At 44.8% G+C, this 14,425-nt stretch overlaps 1 protein-coding gene and 1 long non-coding RNA gene across 3 annotated transcripts in view; one reads left to right on the forward strand and one right to left on the reverse strand.

Annotated features, from left to right (window-relative positions):
• Nucleotides 1–1,299: 1,299 nt before the first annotated feature.
• Nucleotides 1,300–2,332, reverse strand: LOC120322955. The gene is made up of 2 exons (XR_005562951.1): nt 1,698–2,332; nt 1,300–1,554 (listed from the first exon to the last, which is right to left on the reverse strand). It is a non-coding gene; the product is annotated as an uncharacterized LOC120322955 (long non-coding RNA).
• Nucleotides 2,333–2,481: 149 nt separating this feature from the next.
• ZSWIM6 (zinc finger SWIM-type containing 6) overlaps nt 2,482–14,425 on the forward strand; it is a 114,260-nt gene continuing 102,316 nt past the window's right edge. The window contains exons 1-2 of one of the 2 annotated variants that reach the window (XM_027723515.1): nt 2,506–3,007; nt 3,761–3,842. In XM_027723515.1, the coding sequence (XP_027579316.1) occupies nt 2,555–3,007; nt 3,761–3,842 (535 nt within the window). In that variant the 5' untranslated portion in view covers nt 2,506–2,554. Of the gene's footprint in view, nt 3,008–3,760; nt 3,843–14,425 lie in introns of both variants that reach the window. The other variant, XM_027723516.2, reaches the window with a different exon arrangement.

Below are 14,425 nucleotides of genomic sequence, written 5' to 3' on the forward strand. Positions count from 1 at the left end.
CATCCAGTCTCTTTTTAAAAATCTCCAGGGACGAAGAATCCACCACTTCCCTGGGCAGCCCATTCCAGTGTCTGACCACCCTCTCTGTAAAGAAGTTCTTTCTAATATCTAACCTAAACCTCCCCTGGCACAATTTGAGACCATGCCCTCTTGTCTTGCTAATAGTTGCCTGGGAAAAGAGACCAACACCCACCTGGCTACAACCTCCTTTCAGGTAGTTGTAGAGTGATGAAGTCTCCCCTGAGCCTCCTCTTCTCCAGGCTGAACAGCCCCAGCTCCCTCAGCCTCTCCTCATAGGACTTGTGCTTGAGTCCCTTCACCAGCCTTGTTGCTCTTCCCTGGACCTGCTCCAGCACCTCAATATCCTTCCTGAACTGAGGGGCCCAGAACTGGACACAGTACTCCAAGTGTGGCCTCACCAGCACTGAGTACAGGGGAAGAATCACTTCCCTGGTCCTGCTGGCCACGCTGTTCCTGACACAGGCCAGGATGCCATTGGCCTTCTTGGCCACCTGGGCACACTGCTGGCTCATGTTCAGCTTCCTGTCAATCCAAACTCCCAGGTCCCTCTCTGTCTGGCTGCTCTCCAGCCACTCTGTGCCCAGCCTGTAGCTCTGCATGGGGTTGTTGTGGCCAAAGTGCAGGACCCGGCACTTGGCCTTGTTGAACCTCATCCCATTGGAATCAGCCCATCTCTCCAGCCTGTCCAGGTCCCTCTGCAGAGCCCTCCTGCCTTCCAGCTGATCGACACTCCCCCCCAGCTTAGTGTCATCTGCAAATTTGCTGATGATGGACTCAATCTCCTCATCTAAATCATCAATAAAGATATTAAAGAGAACTGGGCCCAACACTGATTCCTGGGGGACACCACTAGTGACCGGCTGCCAACTGGATGCAGCCCCGTTCACCAGCACTCTCTGGGCCCGGCCCTCCAGCCAGTTCCTAACCCAGCACAGAGTGCCCCTGTCCAAGCCATGGGCTGACAGCTTTTCCAGGAGTATGCTTTGGGAGATGGTGTCAAAGGCCTTGCTGAAGTCCAGACAGACCACATCCACAGCCTTCCCCTCATCCACCAGGCGGGTCACCTGATCCTAAAAGAAGATCAGGTTGGTCAGACAGGACCTGCCCTTCCTAAACCCGTGTTGGCTGGGTCTGATCCCTTGTCCATCCTAAATAAGTTCCAAAATATTTAATTAATAGAAAATATTTGGTTTTAACTTTGGTCAATAAAAATAAAAAAACCGCTTGATTGCTCTACAATGACACATCAAAGCCTCTCGGTAAATCCGACTGCCGAGATAAAATTTCAAAATAGTAAAAATATTTATTTTTAAAATGTAATTACTAAAACAAAACTGCTTTTTGCTCCACAGTAACACGAACACCAAAGAGCCCCTCTGCGCAAGGAAAGGCAGTGTGGGCTGTGTTTGCTACTCCCGATCCTTGCCGTGAGGCACTTCCATGCGGTGTTCCAGGAGCCGCGGAGGCGGGAGCGGCGCTCTGTGCTGCGGAAAGCGGCGGCGCCAGCGGGATCCCGAGAGACCCTCAGCATATCTATATATACACAAATACATATATTTTTCAGGAAAGACACTAAATTTGAGGCTCCGGCACACAGCCCCGAATGGCGCAGTTTTTTAAGGATCGCTGAGAAACACCCCGGCCGTCCGGTCTGCCGCCACATCCTCACGACCCACCTGGGCAGACGCAGTGCCTCCATCGCAATCCAACTGACTGACAGCGAGTCCGCACAGCCCAGCCCTTCACCCCGGGGCTCCCGGGGCGCTCCCAGGCCGGGACATCCGCAGAGCCAACCGGGAGCTGGCACCGGGACGACGGCGCTTACCGTATTACCTATAATCGAGGGAAAACAAAAAACTCACTCCCCGACACACCTTGGAGTTCGCCTCACTGAGCAACGTCAAGGACTTGTTATAGGCACGCGCCGGGGCTCCTGTCACAGAAGGGGCTTCGTCCGTCCCGCCCCTGAGGCAGGAGCCAGGTCTTTTCCGTCCTCGCTCCGCCCCAGCCGTTACCGTATTTCCCGTCCGCAAGGCGCGGCTCCCCCCACCCTTCCGGCTTTCCCGGCAAAGGTGACCGAGTTCAGGCCGCGGCGGCGGGCCCCGCCCCCGCATTCCATTCCCTATATGGCAGTGGAGAGGGGGCGCCGCAGGCCACGCCCCCCTTTTCCTACCACTCGCGCTCGGGCGCGCTCGGGCTTGCGCGCGTGACATCAGCGGGAGAACGGGCTAGGAATGAGGGGGGTAGGAGCACCGCCTCCTCCCCCCCCGCCGGGGCCGTTCTATTTACGTTTGTGAGCTGATTTGCATAATGTCACGCCCGCAGCACCGCCCCCCGGGCCCCGAGGCCCCGCCCCCTTCACCATGTTAGGGCAGAGAGGGGCGTGTCTCCGGCGGCTCGCGGGAGCTCGCCGCCTTCCTGGAGCCGTTTATACGGTACAGCCACTTCCGCTGTCGGCTTAGAAGGGGCGCGATCATGGCGGAGCGCGGTCAGCTCCCCCACCCTGCCAAGCGCCTCTGCTGCAGACCCGGCTATGGCTCGGGCTGCAGGCCGGGGCAGCGGGCGGGCGGTGCTGGGCCCGGCGGCGGCGCGCTCTGCGCCGGATCCTCTTCCGCAGCCGCCGCCGCCGCCCTGGGGCTGCTGCCGCTCGGCAAGACCCAGAGCCCCGAGTCCCTGCTGGACATCGCGGCTCGCAAGGTGGCGGAGAAGTGGCCCTTCCAGCGGGTGGAGGAGCGGTTCGAACGGATCCCGGAGCCAGTGCAGCGCAGGATCGTGTACTGGTCCTTCCCCCGCAGCGAGAGGGAGATCTGCATGTACTCCTCCTTCAACACCGGCGCCGAGGATCCCGCCGCCGGCCCCGGCGGCGCCGCCGCGCCCGGCGGAACCGCGGACGCCACCGCCGCTGCCGCCGACGAGAGCCGGCTACCCTTCCGCAGGGGCATCGCTCTGCTCGACGGCGGCTGCGTCGATAACGTCCTGCAAGTCGGTGAGTCACCGGCCGGCAGGGAGGGCACCGGCGGCCCCCCCCGGGGTCGCAGGTCTCCCTCTGCGCGTCACCCACCCGCCGTCCGTCCGTCCGTCCCTCCCTCCCTGCGCCGGCAGCTCCCCGCCCGCGGCCCGGCCCATGCAGCCCTTCACTCCCTGGCCATACTGCAGGCCCGGCAACTTCCTCCGCCGGTCTCCTCCCTCTCGCGCCCGGGACGCGCAGTGACTCCCTGGCTCCGTGACACGGACTCGGTCTCTGCCTGCCCCCTTTAACTCGCAGCCTCGCACCTCGCCGTGCCCGCTTCCGGCCCATGTAATCCCGTTTGGCTCTGGCCCCCTCCCCGCACCCACCCCCGATAATCCGGGTCACCGCTTTACCCCGAACCACAATAGCGAGGAGATGCTGCTCCCCCATCCAAGGGGGGGGACCGCCGGTGGAAATGAATCAGCAGAAGGACGGCCGGTGGGGGAAGGAGGGGGGTGTGGGTTGCGTCGCCGTCCAAAATAAAGACATAAAAGCGTTGCAAGACCCTGGCACCGGGAGTGCGGGGGGGATCCTGGAACAAAGGCATTTCTAGGGCATCGGCGGCGAGCCGGAGGGAGGGGGCGCGATCCACGCCGCCGAGGGTGGTGGGGCTGGGGTGGGAGCTTTGGGATGAGCCGCTTCGTGACAAAGAGACGGGGGGGGGGGGGGGGGGAAGCGCAGGTCTTCCTCCTCCTGGAACAATGTCCCCTTCTTCTTCCTCCCCCCCAGCCCAGCCGCCTGCCGCTGCTCTTCACCCGGTGCGGGCGCCCCTGGTTAACTCCTCCCTGCCAGTGTTTAAAGGGCTGCAGAGGTGGGTACCCCCCCCGCACTTTTTGAGGGCTATCTGCCGGGGGCGGCTGACCTTCCATTCAGGAAATGGAAGGGAGCCGCCCCCGGCAGACAGTCCCCTCCGCCGGTGGGTGATGCTCTTTGTGCGACCCGGCCACTTTGTTCTCATTTTGATGTTGTTTATTTGCGTCTTTTTTTGTTTTCCTCCCAGTTTTCTGTCGCTTCCCCTCCTCCTTCTCTGGAAAGGGAAAGACAGACAAAAGAAGTTGCTGCTCGCCTTTTGTTGACGGCGGCGGCTCGGTGTGTGTATGTGTGGGGCGCCGGAATCCCTCCCTTCATCCTCCCCCAAAACCTCGGTCCTGCCAGCTGCGGGCTTGACTTGGCAGGCACCTTGCAAACGTGCCATCAGTTTTTTTGTCGAAGGGAAGACGTGTCCCTGCTCCTAGGCTCAGTGCCCCTCCCTTCTGCCTAGGGGGACTTGTTTTTTTAAAATCTAATTAACTTTGTTATAAGTTTCATCTTTTGGCTTTCTCTTTCCAAAGGTCTGAGGTGCATCTGTGGTTCCTCAGGACTGGCAAAACCAGAAGTAGGGCTTTTTTTGGTTTGGTTGGCAGTGCTGAGGTTTTTTTTTTCTCTTGCTTGCACTTGATTCTGTTAGCAAGCGATGAGGAATGACAGGAGTGCACATAGAAAGGGTTTCTTGGCTGATTGCATTTAAGCCAGGAATTCACTGTGAAAATAAAACCAAGGGGCAATAAATAAGAGATGCAGTCTTCTCTTGGAGACAGACACCCAGCGTGGGCTTTGCTTTGCTTGCTTTCGGCAGTGGAATAGGCCTCAGTGAGTAGTTGTAAAAGAAAAAAAGTAACTTTTCATATGTCTTCCAAGGGGGGGGGGGCATTGAGTAATGCTGGCAAGGGTCAATGTGAAGAAACAAAATATGCATAAATACAACTGAGGTGTTGACTGCTTCTTCTGGAGCCCTTATATGCATTCCAGACAAATGCTATACCTACTGCTGCAAATACATTTGCTTTGTTGTATTTCCCCTCCCCCATGTGAGATTCCTTTGAAAGTCTGCACAAAAATAGTAGTGGAAACTGGTGATATGAAAGATGTCAGTTGTTTTGACAGAGGCCTTTGGCGAGGGAGCTGTGGAGGACTTGGGTAGGCTGGGTCTTGCTGTAGGAAAGTTCTTGTGTAATTTGGGTAGGTAGCTGTATCATTAAGGCCAAGTCTTGCTGACAGGATATTCCTTGTGAAGCAGAAAGGTGCAACTGTTAAAGGCAATTCAAACAGAGTAAGTTATATTGGGCAGAGAATGGAATTGTTTCCATGTAATATGGCTGAATATGTAGCATTGATGGCAACTCAACATTGAGTTTATGTAAGTGCATCTTTAGTGACCATATAAATGTTAACTTATGTTCTTTGCAGTATGAGTAATGGAAACTCTGTAAATGTTTACTGTTGTACTATAGAAAAGTGCAGTTACTGGACAAAGTATATTTTATTACATAATTTTAAGAGCATTGCTTGTAACCTGAAGTATTATTATAAACAGGGAATGTAAGATTTGATTTCTGAGAGATGCATGAATGGTAGTTAAATGTCTGAATTTTACGTTTTAAATTTTCCAGTGTAGCCCTGAATAAACATTCTGACAATTTTATCACGGTAACTCATTTCAAGCAGGAGGATTTCAAAAACCTTGTGTCCAGGCTTTGCTAAAAATCTTCATGTGATCCTTCATGCCCCCCAACTTAGTCTTGTGTTTTGTAACGAAAATCTGAAGTAAAAAGATGATGTCATATTAGTGATACACACAAACAGTGTTCTTGGTAATCAGGCAGTAAAGTTGTCTGCTAGCCTATTTTGAAGTTGAGTGATATTGTCGTAGCGTAATAATTAGCCTGACTTAATTTTGAAAGATTTTTCTCCAAAGAAGTTGGCTTCAGAATTCCGTTTTCATCTAATTTATTGATGTATTTCTAGCTTTTTGATATGCTTCAATTGGACATGAAGGATTTTCTTTTTTAGTTTATTTATGTAAAAAAAAATAGAGAATGCAGGATCCTAAAGCAAACCTTCCCAACTGCATGAAACAGCTCTTCAACCTTGCGTGTTTTAAATTTATTTCAAACCAAGTATTTTTAGTAAAAATTACAGTCTAAGGAATGAAGCACTTTGTGAGTAAATACAACAATCTGGAAGGAAAATTAGAAATTGACTGTGTTTCATTTGGCCAAATTTTTGAAGATTCCAGGAGCAAGCAGACAGTTTTAGATGGTGAAGTGTATATTTGGGTTCTGAGGTTAGTCTTGAATTAGTATACAGTACTGTATTGTCGTCACAGCTGTGGCTGTCAAGGTTAGAAAGAGGTGTGATCCCTCAATAGCACAGCTGACCTGGCGAGAGCCCTTAATGCAGCTATTCTAGGAGAAGAAAAAAACCTTTGTGCCTCTGCTGGTATGACTCTTGCTTGGGGAAAGACAGACTGCCTTGGTTGTAGTGCTGTGGAGCTCAGTTCCACTGCTGTAGCTGCATCTGCATTATAGGAGCACTTGAAGTGGGTTTTTTTGGTGTTTTTTTTTTGTTTGTTTGTTTTTTTTGTTGGTTTTTTTTTGTGTGTGTGTTTGTTTGAGGTTTTTTTGGGTGGGTTTTTTTGTTGGGTTTTTTTTTGGATATGTCATACAAGTACTCCTACAGGATCCCTGCCTCTCTGTAATTTGAAGTCGGTTTGTTTTTGTTGCGTAGACCCTGCTTGTGCATACAGGCCTTTCTTAAAGGAGTTACAGCCTTTCCATGGTAGCATGTGGCTTTGTAAACTCTGTAGTCATGCCTCTTAGGTATGAATGGCAAGGGAGTGAGTTGGAGGGAAGGGACTCTTAGGGAAGGAGAATAATATGAAGAATTCATTGACTGGCACTTAGAACAGCTCCAGAATATAATGTTAATACTATGAGCTAGGAAACTGCCTTGTCTGTGGAAGGGGGTTCAGCCGAAGAACATCATCAGTGTGGAGCTGCAGGTCATTTTTTTGAAACATCTTCAGTGATATGTGATTGGGTGATGTAACCAAAATACTCTTTAGAGAAAAAGAAAATAAAATTTCTTCGTTGTAAACTAGTGGTTAAAGGTCTGTGAATGTTTCTTTTGTTGGTTCTTAAGTGAAGTTAAAGGCTTGAGCCTTTTTTTTTCCGGATTCTCTTTTAATGAGAAGTATTTATCTTCTGACTCAGAGGTGCTTTTATCATCTGTTATTACAGCTGATTATTTCTCTCCTTTTCCTTTTTTAAAAAATACTTTTAAATATGAACTGAAAGATGGTGATTACTTTCAAAACCAGGAGAAGTAATTTTTTCACCATGAAGAAGAGAATGCTTTAGAAGACCATGTTGGTAGCTGCTGCATGTAATTCTGGTGGAATGTGTATTGTAGTCAGCAAATTTCAGATCCTTTCAATGGATGATGATTCGAGTTAAGTTTTGGTTCTTCCTAGCCATCTTTACTAAAAAACCCACAAAACCTTTGAAATTGTGGAGCAAGTAAAACAAAGGTGATTTCTCTTCTTTCTGGGCTAAGTTGTATGAATGCCAGTGATATAACATAAAACACCTTTCTATTGATAAAACTATAGCAAGTATTTTATGAGCAAATCTAGCACAAATGTTATATTGTGCTGTGAGTTGAAATGTGCATTGTAGCAGACAAGATGATCTTCACTGATGCATGCAATATATATGTAATTGCTGATGAAACCTGTGGAAAAGATGGCTTTAGTAAAAAGATTTAATGATAGTAATACTGAGTTGCGTGACAAAACTAAGGCTGTCATTAGTGGGAATGCAAGCACTGTGTTTTGTGTTAACTTTTTATGACCTGTGATACCAAATTGTTCTGGTAAGTGTAGTTACCATTTTCCAAGGGGAAAAGGTTGTGTTAAACTCTACCTGTTTGAAGAAGAGAATTTTATTTGCTGACATGCTGAAAGAACAATCATAGTTTCTTCCACCATCAGCCTAAGTTGGAGTTTGGTTAGGAATGTATGAGTAAAACAAGTAATCCAAAGTTTGTGAATACGCTGTTGTGGTATAGGCATAAACAAATGATGTCTGACTTTTTGGTGGACTTTTTTTGACTTAGTTCCAAGACTACTAGAGTCTTGCAAAAATGTCTTCATTGATTCCAGTTTCAGTTTGCTTTAAGAAATAAGTACCAATATTTTCAAGTTCCAGAAGAGAAATAAGTAAGCTCGCTTTTAAATATTTCTTCCTGAAAGGGAGACGTCTAATGCGTTCCAGTTTCCATGTTAGATTTGGAATGTGATGCATTAATTGGGGAATGCGCAAGCTATTTTCAGTGTGTGCTCTGATGTACTATCCTTGACCTTGAATAATTTCTTTGGAAACCCTAAAAAAAAAAAAAGTAGGGGAAAAGAAGTGAAAAAGTTGTCTTCTAAGACCAGATCACTGAAGATGGGAAAACTTTGTAAATCAGCTCCTGCCTTTTATTCAGTCATTCTAAAAATATCTAATCTGGATCTGAAGAGAACATAAGCCTTTTTGAGTGATTTCAAGATCTGAAAATAAAACCTTATACTAATTGTGAATTATGGGATAAATGTAATAGGACAGCGTCAATACTGCTCTAGAATTCATTTAATTTATGGAAAAAAATTAATTGCAAATCACTTCCCATCATAATTTTAAAAGCAAGGAATCTTCCTTTATACAGAAATTTTATATTTGGTTGATATAATAAAATTTTTCATTGTCTTAGGTCCCCTTAATTTCAAGGCTTTCCTCACTTCCAAGAAAACAATTTTCATTTTCCAAGTTTGCATTCTGTTTTAGAAAGTAATTCCATCTTTGTATATGATCGGATGTTTTTGTGTGTAGCAATGCTTGAATTTGAGTCAGTTGTCATGCCAGCAAACTGATGCTTGCATGTGCTTTCTCACTCTCCCTGTACTCTAAGTTTCAGAGATGAACAATTAATTAAAAGCAAAATCTGTGTGTGAGGGTAGGCTGGAGCTGTTTAAAAGTTAGCATATGTCAAACTGTTTTCTTTAAAAATCAGTAACTAGTTGCTGCATTTTCCTGTATCACTGTTTTTTTTTAAAACCTTTTAAAATTGAACCATTACTTAAGAATGTGGTAAAGTTCTAATTTAAAAAATACAACCTACTCCAAATGAAATGAAGTATACTGTCACATACAGCAATTTTTACTGGTGAAGGGTAAAGTATATTAGATGGCACACTCTAAGATGTGTCTACATGGGTTAAATGTTACCTGCTGTCTAGGTAATCTAATTTTGTCAAGATACAGCATGATGTTTCTTAGTAGTGTAACAAAATATGAGTGCAAAGTCACCGTAGTATAGGAAAGCAGCTGACATCCCTTAACTCACTTTTTCTTTAGCTGGTTTTCTTTGGGGATTAGGTAGGAGAATTTACTGCATCTTTAAGAAAAAAAAAAGACAAGGAAGAAAGGACCATGCTATTTTAACTGACAAAAGCTGCCCTAATTATGAAGATGCTGTCTGTGACATGAACTAATTTGAAATCTTAAAAAGCTTTCATGTGCAGCAAGGGTACAGATTTAATGCAAATTCTGATTGCCTGGAATGCAGTCAGCCTGACAGCACGTGAATACTCAGTACTCTCCAGCAACTGCACTTGTTCTGGGAGATCTGTCTCCTTGAACTTCCAGTTTTTCCTCTCCGTTTACCATCTAAGACTAGCTACGTAAAAAACTTCTTTTAGCTGGGTGTGTGTGCAGCCCTTGACATAGCGTCATAACCTTCTGTGACCTGGATCACTAGAGATGTTGGCTGGTACTGTATGCTGGTTTGCATTCTCCTTACAGCTACATGACAGTTACCGTGATTTATGTGATGCCCTTGAGGCGCATTACCCTAACGGAGTAGCAATATGAATCCAGTCTGTGTTGCTTTGGCCCTGCTATGGAAGACCAGAAAGTCTGGAGAACTTGAGATGTAAGTCACAATCTTACAATAGTTGTTTTCTGACTTAATTCTGCAAATGTACAAACAACTGGAGGAGTGTAGCCTTCTAGTTGTAGAGAATTCCTTCGTGATTGAGTCAGAACTGATAAAAGGCCTGCTGTACAAGTGGGATGAGGATACAAAAGACTTTTTCTAATGTGACACCATTCACTATAGACTGAAGAGTCTCCTAATGCGGAATTTTTACCAACACCTTATTAAACCCTTCTGAAAAATCAAAACAAATTGTCAAAGAGGGGAGACCCGAGCAGTGTTTAAAATGTATTTTAAAGTAATTGTGATATGCACCATCACATGCTTTATAAAGGAGAGTTCCCTTTTTTATTTGTGGGGGGGTTTATTATTATTTCTTTATTTTTTTATTATTTTTTTTTACTCTAACCCTCTCTTCCTCTTTGCAAGTGAATGCATTTGACAGTCTTGAAATACCTGGAAATTTTGCTGTGGAAAAGCATGGGCAATGGCTGAGAAGGTCTGATGTTAATTGGAAGGATACAGTAAAACCTGTCAGTAAGTTTAAATTCACACTAGTAGAGCTAGCTGAACAGATAAATAAGAAGCTCATTTACTTAATTAATGTGCTAAAAATTCAGATGATCTACCTTTATTGTGCTTTATTTACCAATCTGCCTGTTTACGTAAGTCATCTTTTATTGTTAATTGGTGTCAGACCTTTAATATGTTATGGCATTGTTGGAAAAATAACTGGGCGAAAAAGGCATAAGAAGAAGAAATTTCACAGATTTGTGTGATAATATTTATGTATTGATATTATTTAAATATTATAATTAATATTTATTAATATTTATTGTGTCTTTTTTACATTTTTCTTATTTTACAGAAGTTAATTGCATTCAAGTGATTGTTTTAAGAGCTGGGAAGATCAGCTGTTGCATAGCTGTATGACTTCTAAGAAATGAGACACTTTATTGAACATGTGCCAAATTTAACTGGTTACTGACAGCTGGTAGTAATCCAGTGACAGTGCAGGAACTATGCAAGAGTTGTGCAGCTGACTACAGTGTTTAATTTGTACTCACTAATGAAAAAAAAAACATTTGACCGTCGAGGAACTTAAAACTGGATAAAGTTTTATAAAGTGTGCGACTAAAATGTACAGTCTGTAAGAGTAGAGGATCAGGTTTGCATGCATTCTAATTATATAAGTTTTTTTAAACTTGTATTAAAAGCAAGATATTGAGTTAAAGGCTTTAGCACTGACTCTCAGATTTGTTTCCTTATGCTTAAAGTTCAACTCTTTCCTGTTCTAAACTAGTGACCTGTCTGCATAGCAGTGTTCCATTATGTGTGCAAGGCATAGGGGCAGCACAAATTCTCTTCCACGGTTCAGCTTCTAACTTACCCTAACTTAGCCACTTATGTGCCACTGTGGCTATGAAAGGATGGCAGATAAAATCAGTATTAAGAATTCATCACCAAATGCACCTACATTTGGTAGTAATATTCTTGGGATATTCTGGAAAATGTAAGCAAATCAGTGGAGTGGAGAACCATACAGTAAGCTATTGGTTGCTTCCACAGCAGTTGCATCAGACTTTGCTTGTCCTGTTTGTGGCGCACAGTGCTTTGGGAGGGTGGAAAGTAGGCTTAGTAAAACACTTGTTCGCATATTTACAAAGCTGGCCTCAGTGACCACATTAAACATGGCTTGTGCTGCTTCAAGACAATTCTGTGGAGTCCGCTAATTTTAAAAGTTCAAGAATGGAGAAAAATCAATAGTCTAGATGAACTGTTTAATATATTAGCTAAAGAAAAAGTCCGGAATGCTTTTATTCTGAAGTTCTGTGTTATGACCAATGACAACTGGGACAATTGGCTCTGCTGCTGCTTCTGTACATGCAAAATGAGTCTCAGTTCTTCCATTGATTTAGACTGTAAACCGAAACCTTGCAAACTGACTACAGTTAGTGTCTTGGGGATAAAATATCCAGTCCATTATATTCTGTTTCTGGATTTAGTGTAACTATATTACACAGAAGCCTGAAACTTCAGTTTCACTTCCTCTAGAGTAGGGTGATGAGGGTGATGTAAAATGCACAGCTATTTTTTAACTTTCTCTTATTGCAAGCTGTGATATGTGAGAACACCATCATGCAGCTTTCCTGGTCAAATATGAATGCATAGAGGTGACTTCAGCTCAGCATGCTAATGCATGAATGGTAGGCGGTGACTAGGAATGAATGGGTTGTGATGTAACAGGTGCTATGACAGTCTGATGGGATAAGGAAGCTGAGAATAACTTGATCAGTCCTACATACAAATTTTAGAGACAGCATGCCACTTAGCTTTACTGAGAGTTTTCAGTGATCAGTCTTTACATTGTCATGTATCCTGGCAATACTTTACAGACTTGATTTTTAGGTAATTATGCAGACGATAAATGTAAGTGGCTGTTTGATGACAGGAGTGAAGAAGTGTTTAGTAATAAATAAGAGTTTTTCTTACTGAATAATATGTGTTTAAAGAGAAGAAAGGTGGTGAAATGCTGAGTTAGATGCTTTGTAGATGAGAGGCTAGGAAGAGAAGTGGGGAAGTGATGATACCTGAGATAAGGTAGAAGTCAGAGACCTCAGTAGATACCCGATGCACTTAAGGAGGATATAGTTCTCTCTATAGGGTCAGCCTTCAATGCGTGTCAGCATAGGCATAGAAACTGATAGATTCTTTCCTACAAAATGAAACACAGTTTTCAAAAGGGAAAGCAGGTAAACAAACTATAACTTAACTGTTCTGTAGCTTTTGAAATAGTAAAATATGGTTTAAGTTTTGAAGTGGCTGTTCTGTCTTTTCAACTTTATATTCCAATTTCAATTTTATAAATAAGATGTATCTGACGTACAAAGGTAAGCTCTGATTTTTCAGATAGCACTGACTTTCTGTGTATTTGAAGGGTGTTTGTCAATTTTACTTTATTAGAAGCAGAAACTATTTCTGTTGAGTAATGGTGGAGGCTTGACTATTAAAGTGGTAGAACAAAAAGTAGGAAGTAGGAAGGGGAAAGAGGAAGAGAACTGTTGGAATTGCTACGGTGGTGATCAGAAGGACTGGAGAAGTTTTCCTGTGGATAAGAAGAGGCCATGTGGAAGACAAATCTGACATTAGTAGGGATATAAGATAAATAGTAAAGTTTGGAAACATAGGACAGATGTGGGTGTTGTAATCAGAGCAGCTAAGAGATCTGAAATTTTGTTGTATTTAAAAGGAAGGACTTGTATATGGTCAGCGCGACAAGGAAGGGTGCTGATGTGATCAGAAGAGTGAATATTCCCAGCACACAGAGTAAGCCTTAAAGGAGTAAGATGTCAGTAAGATCAAAGCTGCTATTTCCTGATACTCAAAGTGTGAAATGATAGCTAATGAAACATGTGAGTGGATGAATGGAAAGAGATCTGAATCATGGGCATGAGCTTCAGTGAATCATGCCTGTTATGAGATCCATCTTCCCCTCCCTCCTTGAATAACAAAAAGAAGTTTAGAAGTAGAGGTAAGTGTTGAGAAACTGCTACTGAAAGGAGGAAGCAGAGGAAGATGACTGAACAATGAGACACTAAGCTGTGATTTTTAGGAAGTAAAAGGAGAACCACAAAAACTAGTAAAGGTCTAAAGTTCTGGGAGGGGAATCAACATTTTATAGAAGTGCTGAAAGGTACAGGAACCTGAATCCAGAAAACATCTCCACTGAGGACCATGGTGAAACCCTCCCACTGAGATGCACTGCGCTGGAACCAGCAGAGGCCCAATGGCAGAACCACATTCCAGGCAAAAGGGCCTTGGTGTATCAATGACTTTGCTGTGGGAGCAAGGTGGTGATGTGATATCACACAAGCATCTCAGGCAAAAGTTAATGGGTGAATGAGGTGGGAGAACCAGCAGCATAAGAGTGCAAAAAGTTTGTATATTAGCCTGGCATGCATGCAGCTTGTTTGGTAGGAATGAGGTTGTCTGTAGTTGTGTTTTGGTCCGGGAGCCTGGGAGGTATAGCATGTCATTAAGCCTTGGTGAGGAAATAAATGTCATGAGCCTGGGAATGGAGGGGTGGGATGTAAGTGAATATGCCAAAGTCAATCTGCTTGTATTGCAGCTGATGCTGGTTTGAAGTGCCAGAAGCAGAATGTGTCTGTAGGGCTGACTGGAGGTGAGACTGCTGTGGACGTAGCCTGCAATTTAATCTGCATTTAGTAGCTGGGTACAAGTAATGTACCAGCATGTTCAATGCAGGTTGGAGGGACCTTTGATGGGCTCATCCCTGGCAGAGCTCACTGCCCTCTCACCCTGCTCTCTGCACTGAGCAGCTCCACTTCCACAGGCAAAAGCACTGCTGGACCTTTGGTTGGTTGGCTTTGGCAAAAATGGATATATTTGCAAGCAGGGGGCTGTTGCAAGATTTGTGGGCAATACGTGCTGTAGGTGTCTAACAGCAGTGCCCCAGTGTGGTGGTTGCAGCTCGCTGGCCCTTATGTGGGCACACTGGTGTGGCAACACAGGGCCTCCACTAACTTGAGCAGTGTATGTGAGCTCTTCAGAGGCTCTTGTACCAGTCTGCAAAACCTG

Source organism: Pipra filicauda, unplaced genomic scaffold, assembly GCF_003945595.2.
Source record: "Pipra filicauda isolate LSUMZ 115617 unplaced genomic scaffold, ASM394559v2 scaffold174_size2080704_pilon, whole genome shotgun sequence".
NCBI classification, from domain to species: domain Eukaryota; kingdom Metazoa; phylum Chordata; class Aves; order Passeriformes; family Pipridae; genus Pipra; species Pipra filicauda.